The sequence below is a fragment of the Hippocampus bargibanti genome, linkage group LG16 (genome assembly GCF_051943395.1).
Source record: "Hippocampus bargibanti isolate YZ-2025 linkage group LG16, ASM5194339v1, whole genome shotgun sequence".
In the NCBI taxonomy this organism is placed as follows: Eukaryota; Metazoa; Chordata; class Actinopteri; order Syngnathiformes; family Syngnathidae; genus Hippocampus; species Hippocampus bargibanti.
The window spans coordinates 13,940,706-13,964,658 of NC_142749.1; the positions used below are offsets into that span (position 1 = coordinate 13,940,706).

A 23,953-nucleotide genomic window follows, 5' to 3' on the forward strand; every position below is an offset into this window, starting at 1 on the left:
CATCCAGTCTGTGAAAGCGCAGGTGGGCAAAAGTAATGGTGGAAAAAAATAATAATAACATCGGTCATAAAGTCCACCAAGCGTCTGTTTTGTCCATCTTCATTCGCTTTCTATAATTGATGGGCAACTTTTTTTTTTTTTTAATCCAAGTTGCGTTAATAGTTTTGACCTAAAAGATTGACATGGAGGGAAAAAAACATTTTATATAAATAAACGGATAGATAGCTAAGAGTGAGCAGGCTAGCTAGTGATCTCACAAGCTAGCTCAATAGCTCGCGAGCTCAATAGATAGCTGGAGAGAAAGATAGATAGGATGATGAGCAGGCTAGCTAGGGAGCTCGCAAGATAGCGAGTTTGCTAGCTCATAAGCTCGCTAGCTCATAAGCTTGCTTGCTTTAAATGTAGCTCAAACGCTAGGTCATAAGTTAACTAGCTCATAAGCTCTAATTTAAAATAGATTATTTTCTTACTGGCAGTGTATTGTAGGTGTTCAAATAGTTGACATGTTTCGGCGTATACTTACGCCTTCGTCAGAGTGAGAAAAAGAGAGTCACTCTGACGAAGGCGGAAGTATACGCCGAAACACGTCAGGTATTTGAAAACCTACAATACTGTCTGTAAGAAAATAATCTGTTTTAAATTAGATATCAAGTAGACAGGATGAATTTAATACAACTAACTAGCTCATAAGCTCGCTTGCTCAAAAGCTAGCTCATAACATAGCTCATAAAATAGCTCATAAATTAGCTAGCTCATAAGCTCGCTTGCACAAAAGCCAGATCAAAGCTAGTTCATAAGCTAGCTCATGAGTTAGCTCTTAAGCTAGCTAGCTAGGTCTATAGATAGATTTTTTTTCAGACACACCTTAAAGGACAACCGACGTCACTTTTTTGGTTTTTAACTGACATCAGAAAAACGTTTTATAACATCTAAAATACCCAAAACACGCAGTATGATATTTTTATTCGAATGCAAAACACGAATAAAAATGACTTAAAGTGTCCAAAATCTGCAAAAAAATTGAGCTGCGAATTGTGCATTTTCAGAAGGTCCCGCCCCCAGTTCGTGACATCACGCCAAGACGTCTTGCATTGCTGGAGAATCAAAACAATGGCTTCAGATTCGGATAATATGCTTTCTTGTTACACATCCAGTTATGAATATGAGTCAAATAGTTCCGAAGAGGAAAGCATACATGTTTGCAATCGATTAAAGAATTTATTTCGTGCCATTTTGAGGCAACATTGGGGAGAAACGAATCACCAGAAAAGAGGCACAAAAGGGCGACCTCCGTTTCCACAGGCTGATAAATTCCTTATATGGAGCTTGGACGCCCTCTTCTGGCGGCTTTTGGGTGCAACACGAGGTTGTCAGACCAAACAAGTACAGCAAAATACATTGACGTGATGGAACGACTGCTACAATGTGTCTTTTTTCGGTCAGGGGCGTTCCTTTAGTGACGTCACGTATGGACTCGTCACCAACTCAAAAACAAGACTTCCTGAATATTCAGCGCAAGTCTTAAAACGTAAAATTCAGTGATATGCGGTGGAATCTTATTAAAATACGCTCAGTAGAAGTCATTTGAAGCCATTTTACAAATTATGGACACAACTTGACCAGAGACGTCAGTTGTCCTTTAAGACATATTTGCAGTTGAGAATCTTTAGGCAGGTTGGTATGATAAAGACATTAAAAAGGAAAGGACAATGTTGCAAAACCCGTTTTGCTCACATACTCAAATATATGCCTTCTCTTTTTACATTTGACGTGTGATCCCTCCCTATTTATTACAGTACGTTGTGAATTCCCAAGCTAATGAGATTTACGATGTCATCGTTACACTGCAGCATTTCATACATCCAATTGTTGTCCTCAAACCACATAACATGACAACGAGGCCGTGATCATTTTCATTTAATCATAAAAAAAATGCCATGCAGCTTTTGTCACTTGCTACAACAGTCAACACCAAGACAGATACGAGTGAAGAATCATTTGGAGAATCATCTTACAAAAGTCATCATTCAACGGCTTGGATCAAGATTTTTGATTATTTTTTGCATATGCAGTGGAGTGACAGTGACGTCACTGGAAAGTGAAGCGGTTACATCGTATTAATTTAATTTGACGTGTTTATAGCTATACAGCTGATTTTTTTGGTGTGATTTCCCACTCGATTTTTATCAGATCACGTTACTATACACAGATGTCTTGAAAAATTATTGACCGGGATACGTACTTTGAAAAATAGTGTGAAAAATGGTGTGAAAAAGAAAAAACAACTCTCCCCAGTTTTAGATTGCCATATTTTCTGCGCTATAAAGCGCACCTAAAAGAAAATATTTTTTCAAAAGCTGACCATGCCTTATGTATGGAAAATGTTTTAAAATATGTCATTCGTTGGTGTGCCTTATATTCCAGAAAATACAGTATTTATATTTGGCTCAGCTTGTAAGGTGGCTAACTGCTGCTATTTCTATGGAGGCTATATAACCTGAAAATGCATATATAATTGACAGTACAGTGATACCTTGGCTTACGAACTTAATTGGTTCCCAGACAGAGTGTGTAAGGCGGAAAGTGTGTATCCCAAACACTAATTTCCCATAGGAAACCATTAAAATGAGAATAATCCGTTCCCAGGTCCCCATAAAACATAATTTTCTACTTTCTAAGTAAGCCTTAAAACTACACAAAATATACCTTATTTTACGTATAATAAATGTGCTACTGTACCGTATAATAAAGTCGTTTTATTTACCTTTGTGATGGTCATTGATGGCTTGATGGAATGGAGTGGCCGGTTTCATCAGCATTAAACACTTGATGAGGAACGTAGCCTTCTTCTTTCACCATCTCGAGGAATGATCCCTTGGAGGTGCTTTCTCTGTGATAATTGTATCTAGTTCCTCATCAATAGTGTTCTGTTTAGCTGGGTTGATAGCTTTTTGCATCAAGTGCACAGATGGCTTGTGCGGGTTATTTGTGGAGCTGATTGATGAGGATTTTAACCTTGCAGTCTACACTTTGCCTTTGAACTATCAAAGTAGAAACTCTCTCACTGTCGTATGCATGCCTCTTTAATGTTTAAAAAACCCCCCCTCACTGCTGCGTTCCTGACCAATCACGTGGCTTTAACCGAAGACTGGGGGCGGGGAATAGAGGAAAAAAATAGTCGGCTGCCATTTTGTTGTTAGAAGAACGGGCTTGTTTGCGAACGACACATCGCTCATTGAGGCAGCTCCGTGTACGAAAAAGTTTGTATGCCAAGGCAAACTTTTCATAAATGTAACGTTCGTAAACCAAAAAGTTCGTAAGCCAAAGGGGTTTGTAAACCTGAGTATCACTGTATTGTATTTTGTACAGCTGTCCCCATTTCAAGCTTAGATAACTCAGAGGGTCATATAATTTAGGAAACAACTATTTTTTTCTGATGAAAAAAGAGTCTGCGGTTTCTTACACTGCATTAAATGTTTATGTAAAACTCAATATTGTGCGGGTCCTGCAATTTGAGTGAAAATGACAAAAACCCTGGCACTGGAGCGGACGCCATTTTTGCACATCGTCTGGCAATGAATGAGTTTAGTATATAGTCACGTAAATAAGTAAACATCAGACCGCACGACTCCGGCATGCATGCGCACTTCCACAAAGATGACCACGAGAAGACACAGAGCGATGTTAGCGTAGCATCATTCATGCTCAGACGTTAGCCTGGGGGAAGCGACGGTATGTTATTTAGCAAGTCTTCCTGTTTGTCTGCATGACCTCCTTGAGAGTGAACGACATGAACGCAATTTGTTCCAGTTCGCTTTCTTTGCCGCACTCCATCAGGCACGAGAACTGATCGCTGTCCCGGTTGTAGGCCAGGTCGGAGTAACCGCTCGGCCCGCTATGGAGGATCCTGGGCCGATCCCAACCTCGCGAGTGTAGCGGGGATCGGTTTAAGTACACGCCCATGTCCCGACGGCTGCGCTTGTTGGTCGGGTGCATGAAGAGGAGCCATGTTTGCGTGTCGGGAGACAGCGGGGACGTGTCGTACGTTTTGTTCTCGGCGTCCTCGCCGGGGATGAACTCGGGGACGGGGAAGCCGATGACGCTTCCTTGGCAGCCGTTGGGTTGTTCCACCAGCTCTCGGGCCGTGCGGGGTTTATCGAAGCAGACGCCGCTGTTTTCGCTCAGCGCCTCGCGTCTACGGCCGCCAAAGTTGCGAGCGTTGCAGTACAGGTGACTCCGCCCCTCGTGGTCGATGATCTCGGCCATTTCGCACTCGCATGATTTTTTGAGGAGCATCTTGCCCATCTGCCACGTTTTGCCGAAGTCGGCGCTGTAGACCGTCAACGCGCGCGGGTAAACCGTGTGAGGAACGGGGAAGGAAAAGCACCTATACGGGATGTAGTAGGCGTAGGCTGGGATAATCAACCTCCCGTTCTCCAATTGGACCCCGTGGCCCGGACCCACGGCGAAGGTGGCCCACTTGCGGATAGTTTGTCCGATTACGCTCTCCGTTAAATCCGTGACGTCGCTCCAGGTGCGGCCGTCATCGCCGCTGCTGACGTAGCAAAGGCGTGTCTTGTTCTTACCTGTGATGATCTGCCTTTGCTCCGACGTGTTGCCCAGGATGCAGACGAAGAATAAAAACAAGGTGCTGGTGGTTTTTTCAAACACTGGGCAGGGGTTCATGGTGCGGTGGTCCGGCAGGCACGCCGTTGACAACTCCTCGCTTGATAGCCACTGGAAGGGTAAGACGCTGGTGAAATATACTTACTGGACTCTTCATTATTATTATTAATCATAATAATAATCATCATAATCATCATCATAATCATAGTCATCATAATCATGATCATCATAATCATGATCATCATAATCGTGATAATAATAATAATAATAATCATCATCATAATCATAATAATCACGATCATAATAATATCATAATTATAATCATCATCATAACAATCATAATATAATAATCATCAGCAGCATCATAATTATAAATCATAATCGTAATAATTCATCATTATAATAAATCAGAAATAATAATAATAATACTAATAATAATAATACTAATACTACTACTACTAATAATAATAATACTACTACTAATAATAATAATAATACGTCTGTGTAAGCTCTCAGTCGTACAGGAGTGGTCCATCGATGAGAAGGTTTCTTCAGCCGTCACTTTTGTACAGATGACAGCTGAAGAAACCTTCTCATCAATAATAATAGTAATAATAATTTATTTCGAAGCGCCTTTCAAAACTCTCAAGGACCTCTTACAGGCACAGGATAAGAACATTTTTATGCGGGTAAAATAATAATCATCATCATAATAATAAATCATAATACTAAATCATAATCATCATAATAATTTATTTAGAAGTGCCTTTCAAAACTCTCAAGGACCCTTTACAGGCACAGGATAAGAACATTTTTTATGCGGGTAAAGTAAAAATGCGGGTAAAATAATAATAATCATCATCATAATCATCATAATAATAAATCATAATAATAAATCATAATCATCATCATAATATAATAATAATTTATTTAGAAGCGCCTTTCAAAACTCTCAAGGACCCTTTACAGGCACAGGATAAATACATTTTTTTATGCGGGTGAGCAGCGGCAGCCAGACATGGCAGCTTTCACTCAACCCGGAAGTTTACACCACTAACTCAAATATAAAAAGGTCATCAGCACAATAACATTCAAATAAAGTCAAACTAATCACCATTTGATGACAATGCTCTGATTTACCTTGAAATGGGCATCCTTTTTCCTTAATTTCTAAATGCTAGCAAGCTAGCTGTGCCCTAGCGTTAGTTGTACAAAATGGAGTCTTACTGGGCTTGAGAAATCGCTTTATTTATGAAGTACAGTAATCCCTCGTTTCTCACGGTTAATGTGGACCAGGACAACTCACGATACACGAAAAACAGCGATGTAGCGAACTCTACATGTATTGGTAATTTAACATGTGTATGAGTATAAAAAAGATCGTCTTTCGCAGTTTTGACCTTTGCCCTCACATAATAAACCGAAAGGGAAAAAAAGCACAACTATGACAACCATTATGACACCATTACTCATTTTTTATTTCCTACCTGAACAGTTCCGTCATCACTCTGCACCCCTCTTCGCATAACCAGAAGTTTGGCATCACAGTCACGTGAAGAAGTCCTTTTCTCAGCAAAGGCGAGAAAGGTGCCACTGTGCCTCAGGTAGATGAGAGCAGGAATTCTATATGTGATGCCACTCGGCTCCCTCTCAAATAAAGTTGTTTTTGGAGGCGCCTCTCCGCCGTCGCTCTTCGATGGCGTGTTCCCCATGATGCACCAGCTCCTGTGAGGTGCATGCAGCACGTTTATTATCAAGTCACAACACCTTGGTTGCACACGTTCCAAAAGCTGGTAAAACAGGGAAGAGGCGGTCATGTCATTGTGTAAAAATAAAAGTCATTACCTTTACTTCACATCTGTCACCTCGAGCTGATCAACACACTGTCTCGTTTCATTAAGTGGAGCAAAGAGCGCCGCCGATCATGACACTGACGCCAAGGGACGAACGCGAGAAGACGCAGAAAGGAGAATTACTTCCTACTCACTTCCGCGTTCGCTTCGGCGCCCCTTTCCCCAAAACGAAAGCGAGATTTGCCTCACAATTCGCCATAAGTGTTATTTAATCGTTGTTGTGAGTATACTTTGAGATACTATCCATCGAGACAACCGAATACATTCGCAAAAAACAAGAAAATATAAAATATCCCCCCCACCCCCGCTTCAAGTAAAGAGGACATTGGCGCGCATGCGCAGTGGGACGTCCTCGGCAAAATACTTCGAAGCGAAATTATTCAGTATGAGTTGATATAAATATTACTCTTATCTATATATATTTACAGTAGATTTTCAAGACTGTATTTCATGTTCATTGTTATATATAAATAAATAAACTAACAAACATTGCTGGAGTCTCACTTCCGCGTTTGCCAATAAACTATTTATCGCCCCCTATCGGACAGGAGGTATAGTGCCTACATGTTGTTGCTAGGCGACAGCACTATTAAAGAGAAAAAGACTATCTTTCACTCATTAATTCCCCAAAATGTTTTGCAGAACGGACACTTCAAAATGAAGAAGGGGAGTAAATTATTGCTCTTGGAAGAAAGACACACCCCGGAGGGCAAACCAGGATAAAAATATAAAAAATCCAGTCTGCCACAGCGTATGGTGTAGTATTGTTTTAGATGTCATATTTTACCTGGCGTGGAGTGAAGAACTGAAAAACATTTTTAAATGTTAAAATGTTTGAATCAAATATTTTTAAAACTGACCACCAGGTGGTGCAAAACTCTCAAACTGAAATTTACCTGCACTCGTGAGTTATTAAACATATGTATTTCTCGATTATTTTTATGGCATTCTTATGTTCACCTTTGTGGAGACAGCACTGGGTTTAACGCCCTGCAAGTTTTAATAATAATAATATTCCTGCAAGTTTTAATAATAATAATAATAATACATTTAATTTATAAGCGCCTTTCAAAATTCTCAAGGTCACTTTACAGTTACAGGATGAGCAGCGGCAGCCACATGCGCCAGCGTTCACTCAACCTGGAAGTAACTCAGATAGAAACCTAGCTAGCTGGCTAGCTAACAGATATCTAATAGCTAGCCAGCTACACAGTTAGCTAACTAGCTACATAGCCATATAGCTAATAAGTAATAAATAATCCCCGCATCAGCATCATCAATAATAATAATAATAATACTATTTTTCATTTCATTTCTAAGCGAATTTCAAAACTATCACGGTCACTTTCCAGTCACAGGATAAGTTTTTCTACAGGTGAGCAGCGGCAGCCACACACGCCATAATTCACTCAACCCCGAATAACTTAAATAGATAGAAAGCCTACGTGGTAACAATCGAAGAAGTCGCACGAAATTGAACCTCACCCCACCATGGCGATATAGTGAAGGGTTTTGTCGTTTTATAAAAATAGCTTCTTTTACTCCCCTTTCAAAACCTCTATTTTCTTTCGCTAAGATTTTAACCTCACTGTGGTCAAATTTGAAAAATGAAAGGTGACATTTCAGGGTTGATACGCGGCCTTTACCGATACAAATGAGTCTTTGTTGCTGAGGGCTATTGACATTCCTAAAAGACAACGTTCTGAGAGAAAGGAGGATGGAGCTGCATCAAGAGAGATTCACTCCCCGCATAAAATAAGATGCAGGCTAAATCAAATCCTGATGTGGCGATGGTGAGGACCTCATGGCTATTTTTATTCGGCACAATTTCTTCCAGGCCTAAAAAACGCATTGGCTGTACAATGGCCCCATGGTGAAGAAGAATTCCCATATACTTTTTTTTTTGAAACAGGAATTCACACAGCTGCTCCAATGCAGAAGAACACACTGAAGAATCTTAATATTTACAGACGCTCCGAAGCAAGACTTGATAGCATCCAGACGGCGTATATACACGGACGGACTGAACGGGTTTTGGCCACGCAACACACAAACTTTTTGTATGTATGCTTTACATTACTTCCGCGGCTTGGAATTGAAGCGGATTTACAGTACGTGGGACAGGAGATGCGAGACAGTCTGTTTTCGTCAATGGATGCTACAACTTTGTGATTGCTTTCAACATTTAGCTTGTAGCAGACGTGCGCATTTCACCATGACGTCCCTGATCCACTGGTGAAAATGACGTTTTGATTCTCTCGTGTTTCATCTAGAACTGCTTCATTCAACAAAGTGCTTTAGATTGAACGACTGTGTCTTTGTGTTGTCTTATTAGTTTTTTTTTTGTGTTCTTTTGAATTCAAGATGGCGCCATGTGAGTGGCTGCCTTTACAGCAGCTCCTGTATTTTGTTTTACTATTTCTTCCTTTCCTCTTACGTTCATCACTTCGCTGCTGTGAAATGTGAATTTCTCCACTGTGAGACTAAATAAAAGGATCATCCAATCCCATCTATTTATAATTCAGAGAAGAATGTTTTTTTTTTTACAAATTAAGGATGTAATTTGTGTTGTCATATCATTTATTGTGTATTTATTTTTTTGTTCTTTTGACTTTTGTTTATGTAGACATTAGTAAGAAATATTGTTCTAAGTCAATTCTCTTTGTCTTTTCTGTAATACCGTACAATAGCTATCTGGCTGATTGGCTAGCTATCTAGCTGGCTAGCTGTTAGCTATCTATTGGCTTGATAGCTAGCTAGCTTTCTATCTATTTGTCTTACTATTCTATCCGAGTTACTTCTGGGTTGAGTGAACGCTGGCGCATGTGACTGCCGCTGCTCACTCACAGAAAAATGTAGCCTGTGACTGTAAAGTGACATTGAGAGTTTTGAAAGGCACTTACATATGAAATGTATTATTATTATTATTATTATTATTATTATTATTATTAAATTTTATTATTTATTATTATAAGTATTATTATTATTATTATTATTATTATTATTATGCTCTGAGACAAAATACAGGCGCTTTCTGGAGGGGAACAATGGAACATGGGAGTCAAAACCGAGAAGCCGCAGTGAGTTGGTTGAGAAAAGAACTGAAAACACTGTGTGTGTTTATAATTACAGAAGAAATCTACAAGGACACCAAAACAAAGGATCAAAAGTAATTTAGCGTAGCTGTAGTGATCAGAAAAGATGATGAAAATGACATATTGTCATATTTTCTGATCTCCAAACTTTTGTTTTTGATTATTAGCGAGTACTAACAACAATAGCACAAAGTGACATCTGGTGCACAGCAATCTGAGTTGTCCGAGAGGAAAACAATCTCCTACTGTGACAAAAGCGAAAAAAAGAAAAAAAAAAAACAGTAATAGCCACAGATTGTTGGCTATACAAATCAATATTTTGCTTTCATGAAAATTGCCCTCTAGTGCCGAGGTCCCCAACCCCCGGGCCGCGGACCGGAACCGGCCCGTGGCTCATTTGGTACCAGGCCGCGCAGAAAGAATAAATAATTTACATAATTTCCGTTTTATTTATTATCTGAGTCCGAACTATGTTTTATTTTGAAAAATGAAAAATGACCAGATTACATCCTTCTATGACTTACTCTTGACGCATGTCAAAACGCTTGTCTGGGTCACATGATACATACCGCTAAAATTAGCCCACCATGAGCTAACCAAATGAGTAACACACAATGGATACACATTTATTATTATATTTAAAAGAAAGAAAAAAAAGTTTCCATGACTGTCGTATCATTTTATTTTGCTGTATTTACCCGCCAGTCTGTGAAAATATTTTCTGACATTAAACCGGTCCAAGGCACAAAAAAGGTTGGGGACCACTGCGTTAGTGGATGTAACAAGGATAGCAAACGCCATCTGATTAAACCGATGGGACGTTTTAATAATAATAATAAACAATAGTAATAGTAATAATAATAGTAACAATAATAGTAATAACAATAATAATAATAATAATAATAATAATAGCGTTCACTCAACCCGGAAGTGAACACCGCTTACTCAAATATAAAATGGTCATCGGCACAATAACATTCAAATAAAGTAAAACTACTCACCATTTGATGACAATGCTCTGATCTTACCTTGAAACTGGCATTCTGTTTCCTTCATTTCTAAATGCTAGCTGTCTAGCTAGCTAGCTAGCTGAGTCCTAGTTTTACTTATACAAATTGCTTTAGTTATCAAGTACAGTAATCCCTCGTTTATCGCGGTTAATGCGAACCGGACCACCTGCGATCGACGAAAAACAGCGATGTTACATGTATTGGTAAATTTACATGTGTATAAGTACAAATAAATATATCTAAGGCCAAATTTACTTTAACTCATTTTTATATGCTAGCTAGCTAGCAGTGTCCTAGTTGTAGTTATACAAAATGGAGGATTACTAGACTTGAGAAATTGCTTTAGTTATTAAGTACAGTAATCCCTCGATTATCGCGGTTAATGCGAACCGGGACCACCAGCGATAGATGATAAAACCACGATGTAGCGAAACCCTACATGTATTGGTAAATTTACATGTGTATGAGTATAAAAAACATATTTATTAGGCCAAATTGACTTTAACTCATTTCTAAATGCTAGCTAGCTAGCTAGCTGTGTCCTAGTTTTAGTTGTACAAAATGGAGGATTACTGGGATTGAGAAATTCCTTTAGTTAAAACAATATGCGATTACGTTTTCATATGTGATTTGATCGTCTATTGATGCCTTTAGCCGACACAAAAGAATGAACGTCAATGTTTTATCATTTTGGTGAAAATAACAGCTTTTTAACGTATTTTTTTCTGGACACCAAGGATGACAAATGCCCAGCCCTGATGTCTGCACAAACAGAATCACACAACACCCCTCATTATCCAAAATTAAACGACTGGAAAAGACGCATTGTCCAAATTGTTTACCTGGCTGTCCAAAGTGAAGGTCAGCCGCTTGCACTCGGCTAACGAGGCCGCCGATAACAAATCAGGCTGTGACGAAAAAGCACCTCATCGACACTGCAAGGTAATCAAGTGCCAAATGAGCTCGCTTCAGACTGGATTTGCCCTTTGATGAAACAAACGCGCAGGGGGACAGGGGGGGGGTCAGATTTGCGACATATCCAAACCTTTAAAATGAGCTGAGCTTCCTTTAATGTCTTTGCAAGCGCATGTTTTAACAAAGGTCACATTTATAGGCGATCACGAGGAACGTAGTGTTTGTGACGCTGTTTTTCACTCTGACTCACGCTTGGCCAAAACAAGCATGCGAATCAAACCTCTGAAGATGGAGGACACTGATTCGCTGTGGCGACCCCTTTGAAAGGAAAAGCCAAAAAGGAAAAGAAGACTCGCGCTTCAGAGTGAAAAATAAATAAATAAGGCCCTCTGTGTATCTCCAAAGTATTTGTCATCAAGTATAAACATGGCATCAGCTATGAAAGCAAACACGGGCTGTGAGGCGTAATTATCTTTTAACATGGACATTGTGATTCCTTTAGTCCATTAGTTCCTTTTAAATACTGGAAAGGGAAGTTAGCACGCTAGCTGGCTAACTCGGTTCAATGTGGCATGGAAACTATGGCTTGAATACAGTAAATTATTCAACAATTCGGGAATGGCATTCCATGTCATACTGTAAAGCGCTTTGTTGCAGCTTCAGCTTTTGTTAAAGCGCTATATAAATCAATATGTATTGTATTGTTTAAAGTGAATTTAGCCCGCTAGCTAGCTAGCTAAGCTTAACGTGGAACGGAAAGGACCACGCAAGACGCTAAAATTTACACAATTCCAGAAAGCGGGAACTTTAAAAGGATACATTTTCACGGCTCAAAAACACAGATTTTTTTCTGAAGAAAAATACTACACCAGGGTAGCAGCAACGTTTGAGAGTGTCGACAATGACGTGATTTTTTTTTAAACCTCACTTTCGATACGTATAATTTTTTTTAAACAGAACTTTCGATACATGGATTTTTTTTAATCATTCAAATTATGAAGGCTAATTAATGCATACACTTTCATTTTTAAAGAACTTTAAATAACTCACTCTTAATCTATTAACTCATTCACTGCCAGACAATGTGCAAAAATGTGGCCCCTTCAGTGCCAGGGTTTTTGTCATTTTCACTCAAATTCCAGGACCCACAGAATCTTGAGGTTTAGGACTACATAAACATTCAAATTCAGCGTAAGAAACTTAAGATTCTCTTCTTTTATCATAAAAAGAGAGTTAATTCCCAAGTTACATGGTTCTGGAGTTATCTGTGCTCGAAATGGGGGCGGCGGTCCAAAATACAATGCAATACATACATATTGATTTATATAGCGCTTTAACAACAGCTGAAGCTGTAACAAAGCGCTAACATGGACAAAAGGCAAATGTCAGACCTCTGGCAAACATTGCCAGAGGTCTGACCAGCGCTTTATCGGAACCCACCGCAAAAAAAAATCAAAACCCGAACAAATTCGGGAATGCCGCTTTATGTCACACTTTTCAAATTCCAGAATAAAATCAATGTGAACCGAGAGTCTTGTGCAAGCTGTTGAGTTCAGAGGCTTAAACAAACATTTTTTTGGTGTGAGTAATAAAGGCATGCAAATTGGAAATATCTCCCGTAGTGTGAGAGAGGGAGCGAGCGGTCTGGCGCTAAAAGTGTGAAAGGAATACAATGAGTCATTGTTGGAAGGGGAAGGGGGTCACACGAGGAGTTCATAGAAGGAGAAATATTATTGTGGAGCCTTCTGTCAGTTTGCATTGAATCATGGGAACCGCACAGACAACTTGACACCTGTTGATCAAACAGGATGGAGGTGAACTTCGACTTGGTTGTTTTGAGCTATAATTGATTACGGTTTGGTTTATAATGGACAGCTGGAAGGGAATTTTTTGTTTAGACTGACTGAGAATTTACAGCGTACATATGTGAACATTAAAAAAATAGAAAAAAAAGAAAGTAAACATTTGCCTTTGAGTTGTAATTTCACATATAACCATATATATAACCATATATAGATATTGGTTTATATCGCGCTTTAAAGAACAACCGACGCCTCTGGACAAGTTGTGTCCATAATTTGTAAAATCACTTCAAATGACTTCTACTGAGCCTATTTTACAAAGATTCCACCTCATATAGCTATATTTTACGTTTTAAGACTCATGCTGAATATTCCGGAAGTCTTGTTTTTGAGTTGTTGACGAGTCCGTACGTGACGTCACTGAAGGAACGCCCCTGACCGAAAAAAAAGGACACATTGTAGCAGTCCTTCCATCACGTCAATGCTTGTTTGGTCTGAAACTCTTGTGTTGCGCCAGAAGAGGGCGTCCAAGCTCCATGTGAGGAATTTATCAGCCTGTGGAAACCGGCTGATTCATTAATCACAACAGCTCGGTGGCCATCTTGTGCATTTTCTGGGACGCTACATTGCAGTCCTGACAGCTCGAATTGATACGCAAGTACTTCTTTAATCGATTGCAAACATGTATGCTTTCCTCTTCAGAACTACATATTTGAATCATATTCATAACTGGATGAGTAACAAGAAAGCAACTTCTTTGAATGTGAAGCCATTGTTTTGATTCTCGAGCAAGGCAAGACGTCAAGGCGTGACATCACAAACGAGGGGGCGGGACCTTTTGAAACTTCCGGGTTCAATTTGAAGTAGTTTTGCGACACTTTAACTCATTTTTTATTGGTGTTTTGCCTTTGAATAAAAATATCAGCATGCATGTTTTGGGTATTTTAGATGCTATAAAACGTTTTTCTGATGTCAGTTAGAAAACAAAAAAAGGTATCGGTTGTCCTTTAAACACTTTCTTTGAATTCACCAGATTAGTGAAAGTAGTCGATTCACAACAACAACTTTACATCCTGTGAGCAAATGTCATATTTACAATAAATATGTCTATAAAATAATAATTGTACATACCAAGTCGCTTGTGGCGTCATATCCAGGAATAAAAATATGCTTTCCATGCAGTTTAAAGTACACGTTAAGACTCCTCCCAAAAGTTTTCAGTTGGAAAGCGAGTTAAGGCGAGCATAGTCCTTCGACCTTACTGGGTTTGAGAAACGTCACCATTTCCCGAAAGCCATCTTGACAAACGGTCGCGGCTTGATCCAGTTTGCCTCCTCCATCTTTGAATTTCCCCCACATCTCTGGAAAAGAATTCCGACGGTAGTCAGCTATTTAGAATTTTGAAAACTGTGATCAAATGGTCAAAAAAAACTAATGTAGCAGAAGGCACCTTCATCCACTGTTGTTAGTAACGTGTAATTTTCCGGATGATGCTGAATATCTTTCCTTTGAACGTCTCCGATTTCCATTAGTTGCAAAATATCTGCAGGGAAGAAATAATTAGTTTACGGTACATATCATATTTATAAATAAATAACCTGTTTGGGGGTAAAAATATGAAATGTACAGTACCATCAACTATCTTCCACACTTGGACCTCTACCGCAGCAGTATTTGGTCTTTCAATAGCCATTATCCGAACTGTGCCGGGGGAGTCGACCTTCAAACCCGATTCCACTTTGTATACGGAAAGTTTGTTTTTGTGACCCGAGTAACACCGAGTCTGGTTCCGTGAAGTTTTATGTTCTAGAAGGAAACACAAATGGGGAATGTGGATTCGTTTCAAATGGCGAATAGAACAGAAAATGCTCCGCGTTTGGCTACCTGGACACGTCTTGCAGCACTTTCCCGGAGACTTGACGGGATGTTGGCAGGCGTAATGGCTGGGGCACGTGATGCGTTTACACTCCTGCAGGCCGTCGCGACATGAGCACACGATGCATTCCAGGACTTTCCCCAAAACCGGGTGCCACATGTCTCCATGTGAGTATGTCTTGCCATTATATAAACACGCTGATGAGAAAGATGAGGGGGGAAAAAATGTTTGTCATGGTTCTCTTATTCCAAAATCCCACATCAGATCCGTCTCATAGTGGTCTTGTTAGATAGCCGGGGTACTCTAGTTAATGTCGCAGCTCGGAATTGAAGCGGATTTACATGGGATAGGAGATGTGAGACAATCTCTTTTCGTCAATGGATGCTACAGCTTTGTGGTTGCTTTAAAAATTTAGCTTGTAGCAGACATACACATTTCACCACGGTGTCCCTGATCCATTGGTGAAAAGGATGCTTTGATTATCTCCTCTTTCATCTAAAATCACTTTGCTGCTGTGAAATGTAAATTTCTCCACTGTGAGACTAATAAAGGCATATCCAATATCCAATATCCAATAAAACTGCTTTATATGACAGAGGGTGCAGAAAGTACTCAGGATTGAATGACTGTCAATGTCCTTTGTGGTGTGTGACATTATTTGGGTTTTTTTTTGTTCTTTTAACTTCAAGATGATGCCGCGAGAGTAGTTGACTTTACAGCAGCTCCTGTATTTTGTTTTTTTCTACTTCTTTTTCTTCCCTCTTTCATCACTTTGCTGCTGTGAAATGTAAATTTCTCCACTGCGAGTCTAATAAAGGCTACTTTAATCAAATATAATTTACTGTTTGGTGTGTGATTAAAGGGGAAAAGGTTTTGTGAAAAAAAAATGTTTCTATCTAATACTGTACATCACAGGTGTCAAAGTCAAGGCCCGCGGGCCAAATCCGGCCCGCCACATCATTTTTTTCGGCCCGCGAAAGCAAATCAAACTTATGAAATTTTGGCTCAGATTTTAGCAATCATCATGGAATTTAACATTTTTGGATGTCAACCACAATAAAAGTCATTATTCTTGACTTCAGATTTGAAAACGAGTTATTCATTAATTTGCTGTGTGCTCTATATGTAATATTTGAAGGGATTTAAACATTCTAATGGGTTCCCCAAATTCATAACGGCCCTCGAGAGGAAACCATAACTACAATGTGGCCCGTGGCAAAAAATGACTTTGACACCCCTGCTGTACAGTCATACATGTTGCTTGTAGTTGTCATTTAAGAAACTTAATAGATTACTTCATCTGTCTCCTTCCCTTTACATACAAAGGACTATTCTGTTTTCTTAAAAATACATATACAGAGTGCATAGCGTTTAGCAAAACAAACCGTAAGCAAACCTTTTTGATGCTTCCTCTGCAACAAAATCTTCACAGTGGTTTCCGCAGCCCCTCTGAGGTTTAGTTTATTGAGGCTCAGGTGTCTGGGAGAAGTCCTGACCCGAGGGGATCGTGCACTCGTCAGCTCTCCCATACATTGGTCCACTGAATGCCTCTAGAAGAAACACACATACAGGTGAGCAATGCGAAAATGTTTTAGCAAAATACATTCTTTAACTCATTCACTGCCATTCAAGAATGTAATCGGGAATTGCAAATATGACGTGGAGCGTCATTTCGGAAATTTTTCGGGTTTTGTTTTTTCTTGCCGTTATAGCGCTGGTCAGACCTCTGGTTATGTTTTTCCCGTCCACAAGGGGCAGCATTTCCCCCTTTTTTTCAATGTTAGCGCTTTGTTCCAGCTTCAGCTGTTGTTAAAGCGCGATATAAACCAATATGTATGTATTGCATTGTATTTTAAACAGCCAGCCGCCCTCATTTCAAGATCATATAACCGCAGACCCATATAACTTAGGAATTAACCCTTTTTGTCCATTCCCCCCGCACCCCCATTTTTTTCATTTTGGCGCTTTGTTCTAGCTTCAGCTGTTGTTAAAATGCTATATCAACCAATAAGTATGTATTGCATTGTATTTTGGAAAATCACCCTCATTTCAAGATCATATAACTCCAGACCCATATAATTTAGGAATTAACTCTTTTTTCTGATGAAAGAAGAGAGTCTAAGGTTTCTATCGCTGCATTGAATGTTTATGTAATACTAAACCTCAATATTCTGTGGGTCCTGGAATTCGAGTGACAATGACAAAAACCCTGGCACTGGAGCGGACATGTTTTTGCACATCTGGCAGTGAATGAGTTAAAATAAATGTGACTCATATGTAATTCAGATAAAGAGAATATTTGGAAATGCATTTGTGAAATTACATACAACGCCTCTGTTCAGCTGTTGGTTTCCATTCTCCGCTGATGACAAGCCACTGGCGCTGGAGTCTAAAGGAAAAAAGAGTGTACATTTAAAATCAAGGTAATGGCGCAATGACATCAAACTACTAATTAAACGTAATGATTGCATTTGGTCTTATTTCAAAATTGGGAATACATCTGCCATGCGCTCGCTTACTCAAGCCAGGACTAAAGTACTTTAGTCCAAGTTGAAAAGAGACATGTTTCTTTGACAGCTGGAAGAAGTTGGACTACCTTTACACACCAAACAGCAGGTGTCGGCAAGCGTGACCGGAGCGGAGCAACTGATTGGTTGGCAAGTTTTAACTGCACAGAAAATGTTTCCATTCTGTGGCAGGAAAAAAGAAAAAAACATATCCAAGGTCTTTTTTTAGTTCCAGAAGTTAAGAGTCGAGAGTTTTTAGGATATATTTTCCATGTGTTAGAGTGGAAAAGTAATATGACATCTTGCACTGAATAGCCAAACACCAAAACAAAAACACAAAGATTCAAGAGATATTGAGACAACATTATGATCATATCAGCTCACGAGATAGTTTCCCATCCATGATTTATATGATTGACATGTCCAATATCTACTGTGCCATAATTGTAAAATGGCGTGACTTACAGAACACGAGCACATGGCGCATTGATTACTGGGCTTGGCGGTCAGGTTATGCTTGGTGAACGTTTCACCAGGTTGATAGGTGGTTCCGTTGTATCTGCACAACTTCGCAGGGGCTCTCAGACCTGCCGGGATCTTAGGTTTGTCTATAAAAATAACAAGAAAATCATTTATTATCTAAAACTCTTTGTTCGGGTTTTGGTTTTTCTTGTGGTGGGTGCTGAGAAAGCACTGGTGAGACCTCTGACAATATTTTTTCCACTCCACGAGGGGGCAGCATTTGCCTTTAGTCCAAGTTAGCGCTTTGTTATAGCGCCAGCTGTTGTTAAAGTGCTATATGTAAATCAATATGTATTGTATTTTGTACAGCCGCTCTCATTTTAAGCTCAGATAACTCCAGACCAATATAACTTGGGAATTAACTCTTTTTTTTATGATAAAAGAAGAGAATCTTAAGTTTCTCACGCTGAATTGAAGGTTTATGTAGTCCTAAAACTCAATATTCTGTGGGTCCTGCAATTTGAGTGAAAATGACAAAAACCCTGGCACAGGAGTGAACACGTTTGCACATCGTCTGACAGTGAATGAGTTAAGTATGCTATATTACTGGACGATCTTCATCGAGGATAAAGAATATATCCCTGAGTATTGTGATGCTGTACTGTTTGTCTACGTTTGTTGCTCCACTGTTTGCGCTGAAATACCTTATATAACCGCAACTATTGATGTTTTCGATGTATTATTCCAAATTTCTCACACTGCTGATCATTGCAAAGTGAGTTTAAGTGAACTCAGTGCCACCATCCAATGGGAAAATGCTCTTCTGCTAGATGACAGAAGGCACAATTAACCTGTCAATTCATTGCTCCATACTGTAAGTGTATTATATATATATATATATACAGTAAAGTCTCGTTATATCGATATTCAAAGGAGTCCGAAAAAATATCGATATAACCGGGACTATCGATATATCCGACCCTGTTTGCATGTAATTTTCTCTGTGCGTGCATAGAAATAGTATCGATATAACCGGGACTATCGATATATCCGATATCGATATAACGAGACTTTACTGTACCTTATTTTATGTATAATAAATGTGTTATGGTATTATAATTATATATATATATATATGTGTGTGTGTGTGTATGTATATATATATATATATATATATATATATATATATATATATATATACACACACACACACACACACACACACACACACACACACATACTCTATAAGTGTATTTTTGAGTAAACTGAAAAAAAATAGTCTCGTCTTGTACCTCTGCATCTCGGACAACACCGCTGCGGGTCCGCCACTGGCTTGCCACACGGCAGAGGGGGACACTTAATTTTACTGCACTTTACATGACCTTTCTGAAACAAACGCCATATTTGACACATCACATATGTATTATCATCACCTTTGTTTTGACTGAAAGGTTAAAAAGTGGGGTTACCTCAGTGCATGAGCAGCGCATACACAAAATGAGTCCAAATGGCTCCAAAAAAGGATGCCAACTATCTCCTGGTTTGAATATCTTGTCTTTAAAGGTGCACAAGACCCCCGAGCCTGCATTGGTGATTACAAATGAGAACATGAGCGCCGGGTAAATGTGGGGCGGAAAAAAGATCAAAGCAATCCAACATAGATATAAAACAATTACAACGTGGTCACAAAGAAGAAAATACAATTCTATCAGATGCCAGTGGAGATTTTATTAGGAATAAATAAACAAACCATAAACGCGTCAACACAAAACCCATAAAGTGAACGCAACCTTGAAGAAGCCTTTTCTCCCCTTATCAATGAATGCCTTTTTTTTAAAGGCTACGGGTGTGCGTGTGTATGTGTGAGAAGTCAAGTCTTACCTTTACGGCCTCTCAGTTGGCTTTCCGCACACCAAACGAGCATCAAAGACACCAACAAAGACTTCATTTTATAAACCCAACACGTACGCGATACGAACCGAAGTAGGGCTATAAAAGGCATTGCATGTTTGTGCGTGAATCAAAGTGTGCGGATTCGGTTTTGCTTGCCTGAGCGGGTGGCGCCTCCTGCAGGACAAAAAACATCATGACATGCTATTACAACAACAAAAAAAAGAAAAATGGTTTGTTCTCATAATCTCAAAGTAGACGAATCCTATTGAATTACCACTAAACTAAAAGCTGCATCCGGGACTATTATTATATTCAATTTGGGGTGAATAATTATGATGAAAATGAAAATTTTGAATAGAAATGACAAAATTCGAAAGGCATCCAAAAACATCTAATTATACACCTTGCAAGTTTTGGTTATACAATAATTATCAGTAATGTAGTAAAATTAAAGTAGTGAAATTTTATATAAAACCTGGTGGATACTTTTTTTTCCGTCAAAACCTACCCTTATTTTTAATATATTTGTTGTGATGTTCCACTTTTATAGAAAACCTGGTGGATATTTTTTGTCAACACCTTCTACGCTTATTTTGAATATTATATTTATTGTGATGTTTAGATAAAACAAATACTTTATTTTTAAATGACATTGAACGCATTTTAGAGGTGCAAATAATACTCTTGCAGCTTAGTAAAAAAAATGACAAATCCATGGTCTTTTTTTTCCTCACTGTTTTTACATCTTGGTGATAAAACAGCATTTTAGAAACAAAGAAACGTCTGTCCTATAAGAAAAAAAACACAAAAAAGGACATCATGGAGCGGTGCGATTGATGGGTAAAGGAAAAAAATATCCCTGACGCTTAAAACACACATATTTGTATTTCTTAAAAGATCTTTGACCTGTTATAAGTCTTAAAATATGCTGACTTGTAAAAAAATGGTAAATGGGGTAATGACATACCCAATGTCACTTTTAAACTAATACTAACAATCTGCATTAAAATGTCCTTGACAGAATATTTGATAATACTGAGGGAGCCCAATTTTAACACAAAAAAATGTTTCTTACACTCTCAATGATGACTGCGAAATGAATTTTTAACGCACAGGTGAGATCTCAGAAATGTTAAATCTCTTCTGTGCAATCAGGATCTGATTTGAGTTTCACCCTGTCATCTTTAAAGTCTCTGAAGTGCAGAATATTGCATTTCTAGCCAATTGCATCTCACACATAGCGACTCAGAAAGTGCTGCCGTGTGCACCGGTGTTGTCTTCTAGCTTCTGCCGCTTCTTGGCTCGGATTGCGTTCATGGCTTCTTCTATGGAGCGAGTGTCTCTCTTGTTGGCGACCGGCACTGCGTGAGAAAAATCAATGGCAGGGAAAATGATTCCAAAGGGGAGTTGTTGTGCGTTATAACGGATGAAATTAGCGACGCTCACCGCATCCGTATGCTTGGTTGGCTTCCAGTGTGTGTGCTGCATCTTTGGCCGCGGAAGTGCCAATCAGGTGGCTGTACTTGTCTTTGTAGTTGGAATTCGGACACACTTCTGATTTGGCGCTCTGCCGGGATGCTTCCTCTTCCAGAGCCGCCTGCTCCTACAGTAGTCAAGGAAAAAACAAGGAACAATTTCAAAATAAGAGCTCAGTGCTAAATCGGCGTGCTCACATGAAATAAATGGGCCGGTGCAAATGACAGAAAATGAAACTTAAAAGACATTATAATAATAGGACGATGGATAGGTTGTCATTTCTAATATTATGTATCTTATACATAATAATAATAATAATAATAATAATAATAATACATTTTATTTCTAAGTGCCTTTTTTATAAAGATAATTTAACATTTTAAAACAGCTGTAGTAAAATGTTGTCAATTACTGTACAACCACAATGTTATTTTTATTATAATAATACATTTCATTTATCAGCAACTTTCAAAACTCTCAAGGTCACTTTAGAGTCACAGGATCAGTTTTTCTGTGGGTGAGCAGCGGCAGCCACATGAGCCAGCGTTCACTCAACCGGGAATAACTCAAATAGACCAAGTTAGCTAGCTAGCTAATAGATAACTAATTGACAGCTAGCTAGTTATACAGCTAATAGATAGCAAATAGTTATTAACAGTGCAAAGTCAGATTTTGGTTTTTTTAAATACCGCTCCCATATTAGTCAGGAGTGCCGAATGATACATCAAGACTTACTTTTAACCTGCGCCGCTGCTCCGCTAATTGAGGATCCCACTCCTCTCCTTTGCGATAAGCCTCCAACTCCTCGTCAGACGGAGCAAATTCCTAAAAGAGCAAAACACTAAAAGGTCAAAATGCTGCCTTGCGTTCATTTCGATATTAGAGGATTATAAAGCGTCTTTTTTCCAACCTTTTTGAACAACATGACGTAACGGCTCTCTTCATCCTCCCCGAAAGAAAAAGACGTCAGACCAGCAACTTCAGCGACATCGTGCCTGCAAGCAGAACAATTATTGTTGGGAAATTAAATCACTTCAAAACGTCATTTTGTGTCAATCCAATATGTAATAAACCTTACAATATACTTCGCTCAATCTTCCCCATTGGGATATACTTTCGCTTCTGTTGTGTGCTGTCTTGGATGAAATCTGATACTTCTTTCTCCATCTAAATATTGAATGAAGCAATTTAGTGTCACTTCAAGTTCACGTCAAGAAGAAAGACCACTCGGTTCAAGCACTCACCTTTTTCCTGAACGCTGCTTTCTTTCTTCTCTCTTCTTCTTCCATTTTCTTGAACCGCGCTGCTTGCTCTGCAAATGTAGTAAAAGTTAATCAAACTCAGCTCAGGCAGATTTACTCAAACAGTCCCACGGCTCCTTTGTTAAACTGACATGCGTTTTTTTGTAAATACAACATATTGTAAATTAACTGTTTTTTGGATGCTGATTAGGTCATTATGCATGATGCAAATGTTTCAAAGACACTTAACAAAAAGTGAAGGGTATGAAGTGACGGCGCAGACGTCACACATTTTAAAGCCGGGACCAATCACAACTCTACGAATGCGTCAACAGTCAACATGAAGCCGTGAAATTGGGCTTTTTTGCGGGTGTGCTGGTCTGTGTTGTCTATCCAAAGTGTACACCCGTGGAACTGATAGTAAACACGAGTTTGTGGGCGGTGTCTTTGACTAAGGCCGAACTACGTATTTCCCAAATGTGAGCTCGGTGGCCAAAACCGGCTTCGAGCAGCACCAGAAATAACCTCGTTTGCCCTTTTCATGTTTTTCACAGTCATGTATCATATCACTTGATACTGTATTCAAAATAACAACGCAAACTGAGTTGTTACGATGCCCAAAATATGATTATACCTCGAGCCTTTCGCCGACTTTCTTGGTCACCGACCGTTGGCGGTTTTTCCATCGAGTTTAATATTGAACCGAGTAGATCCGCCATCTTGACTTGACAGCGAGAACAACGACTACGCATGCGCACCTAATACATTCTTCTTCTACGCCTTTATATTCGGTACATTTAAAAATGGTAACGCCTCAAAGTGGGCGAATGCTATAATACAAATACAGTACAGTACTATACAGTACATTATTCAACTGCATTACTTATTTAAATTAATAATACGATTGATAGTTATTTAAAATATTTCCAATGTTGCAAGCTGAGACTATTCAATGTGCTGATTTCCTAAATATTAAGAGGTATGTTGATTTTGACGGAACACTCCATAAACAATAAACAAATCCATTTGGTAGCGGTCTTTTCCCTCCTGAAAAGTGTTTTTTTTAATCGAATGATCATCGATTCATCAATAACAAAAGAAACAAGCTGGTTCAAACATTTTAAACAATCACTAGGGGGCATGCTACACAAGCACCTGCGTAGTTGCACGTGTCCATCTATGCCTTGTCGTTTTATT

At 39.1% G+C, this 23,953-nt stretch overlaps 3 protein-coding genes across 4 annotated transcripts; all 3 read right to left on the reverse strand.

Annotated features, from left to right (window-relative positions):
* Nucleotides 1–1,901: 1,901 nt before the first annotated feature.
* LOC148886571 (sialidase-3-like) lies at nt 1,902–12,878 on the reverse strand. 2 transcript variants are annotated; one of them, XM_089016733.1, is made up of 3 exons: nt 11,427–12,878; nt 6,114–6,351; nt 1,902–4,737 (listed from the first exon to the last, which is right to left on the reverse strand). In XM_089016733.1, exons 2-3 carry the CDS (start codon nt 6,336–6,338, stop codon nt 3,742–3,744), a joined length of 1,221 nt encoding a protein of 406 aa, XP_088872859.1. In that variant the 5' UTR covers nt 6,339–6,351; nt 11,427–12,878; the 3' UTR covers nt 1,902–3,741. The 2 variants fall into 2 exon arrangements, with proteins under 2 accessions (XP_088872859.1, XP_088872858.1); XM_089016732.1 differs by lacking the exon at nt 11,427–12,878 and adding an exon at nt 6,472–6,805.
* Nucleotides 12,879–13,031: 153 nt separating this feature from the next.
* Nucleotides 13,032–20,504, reverse strand: chrdl2 (chordin like 2). The gene is made up of 11 exons (XM_089016731.1): nt 20,028–20,504; nt 19,616–19,728; nt 19,439–19,532; nt 18,150–18,292; nt 17,774–17,867; nt 17,505–17,566; nt 16,574–16,727; nt 15,186–15,374; nt 14,934–15,107; nt 14,752–14,844; nt 13,032–14,662 (listed from the first exon to the last, which is right to left on the reverse strand). Exons 1-11 carry the CDS (start codon nt 20,146–20,148, stop codon nt 14,535–14,537), a joined length of 1,365 nt encoding a protein of 454 aa, XP_088872857.1. The 5' UTR covers nt 20,149–20,504; the 3' UTR covers nt 13,032–14,534.
* Nucleotides 20,505–20,729: 225 nt separating this feature from the next.
* On the reverse strand, nt 20,730–23,508 carry spag7 (sperm associated antigen 7). Its single transcript, XM_089016734.1, has 7 exons — nt 23,391–23,508; nt 22,760–22,827; nt 22,594–22,682; nt 22,426–22,510; nt 22,251–22,340; nt 21,486–21,642; nt 20,730–21,400 (listed from the first exon to the last, which is right to left on the reverse strand). The coding sequence occupies exons 1-7, from the start codon at nt 23,506–23,508 to the stop codon at nt 21,285–21,287; spliced, it is 723 nt and encodes a 240-aa protein (XP_088872860.1). The 3' UTR covers nt 20,730–21,284.
* Nucleotides 23,509–23,953: the final 445 nt, after the last annotated feature.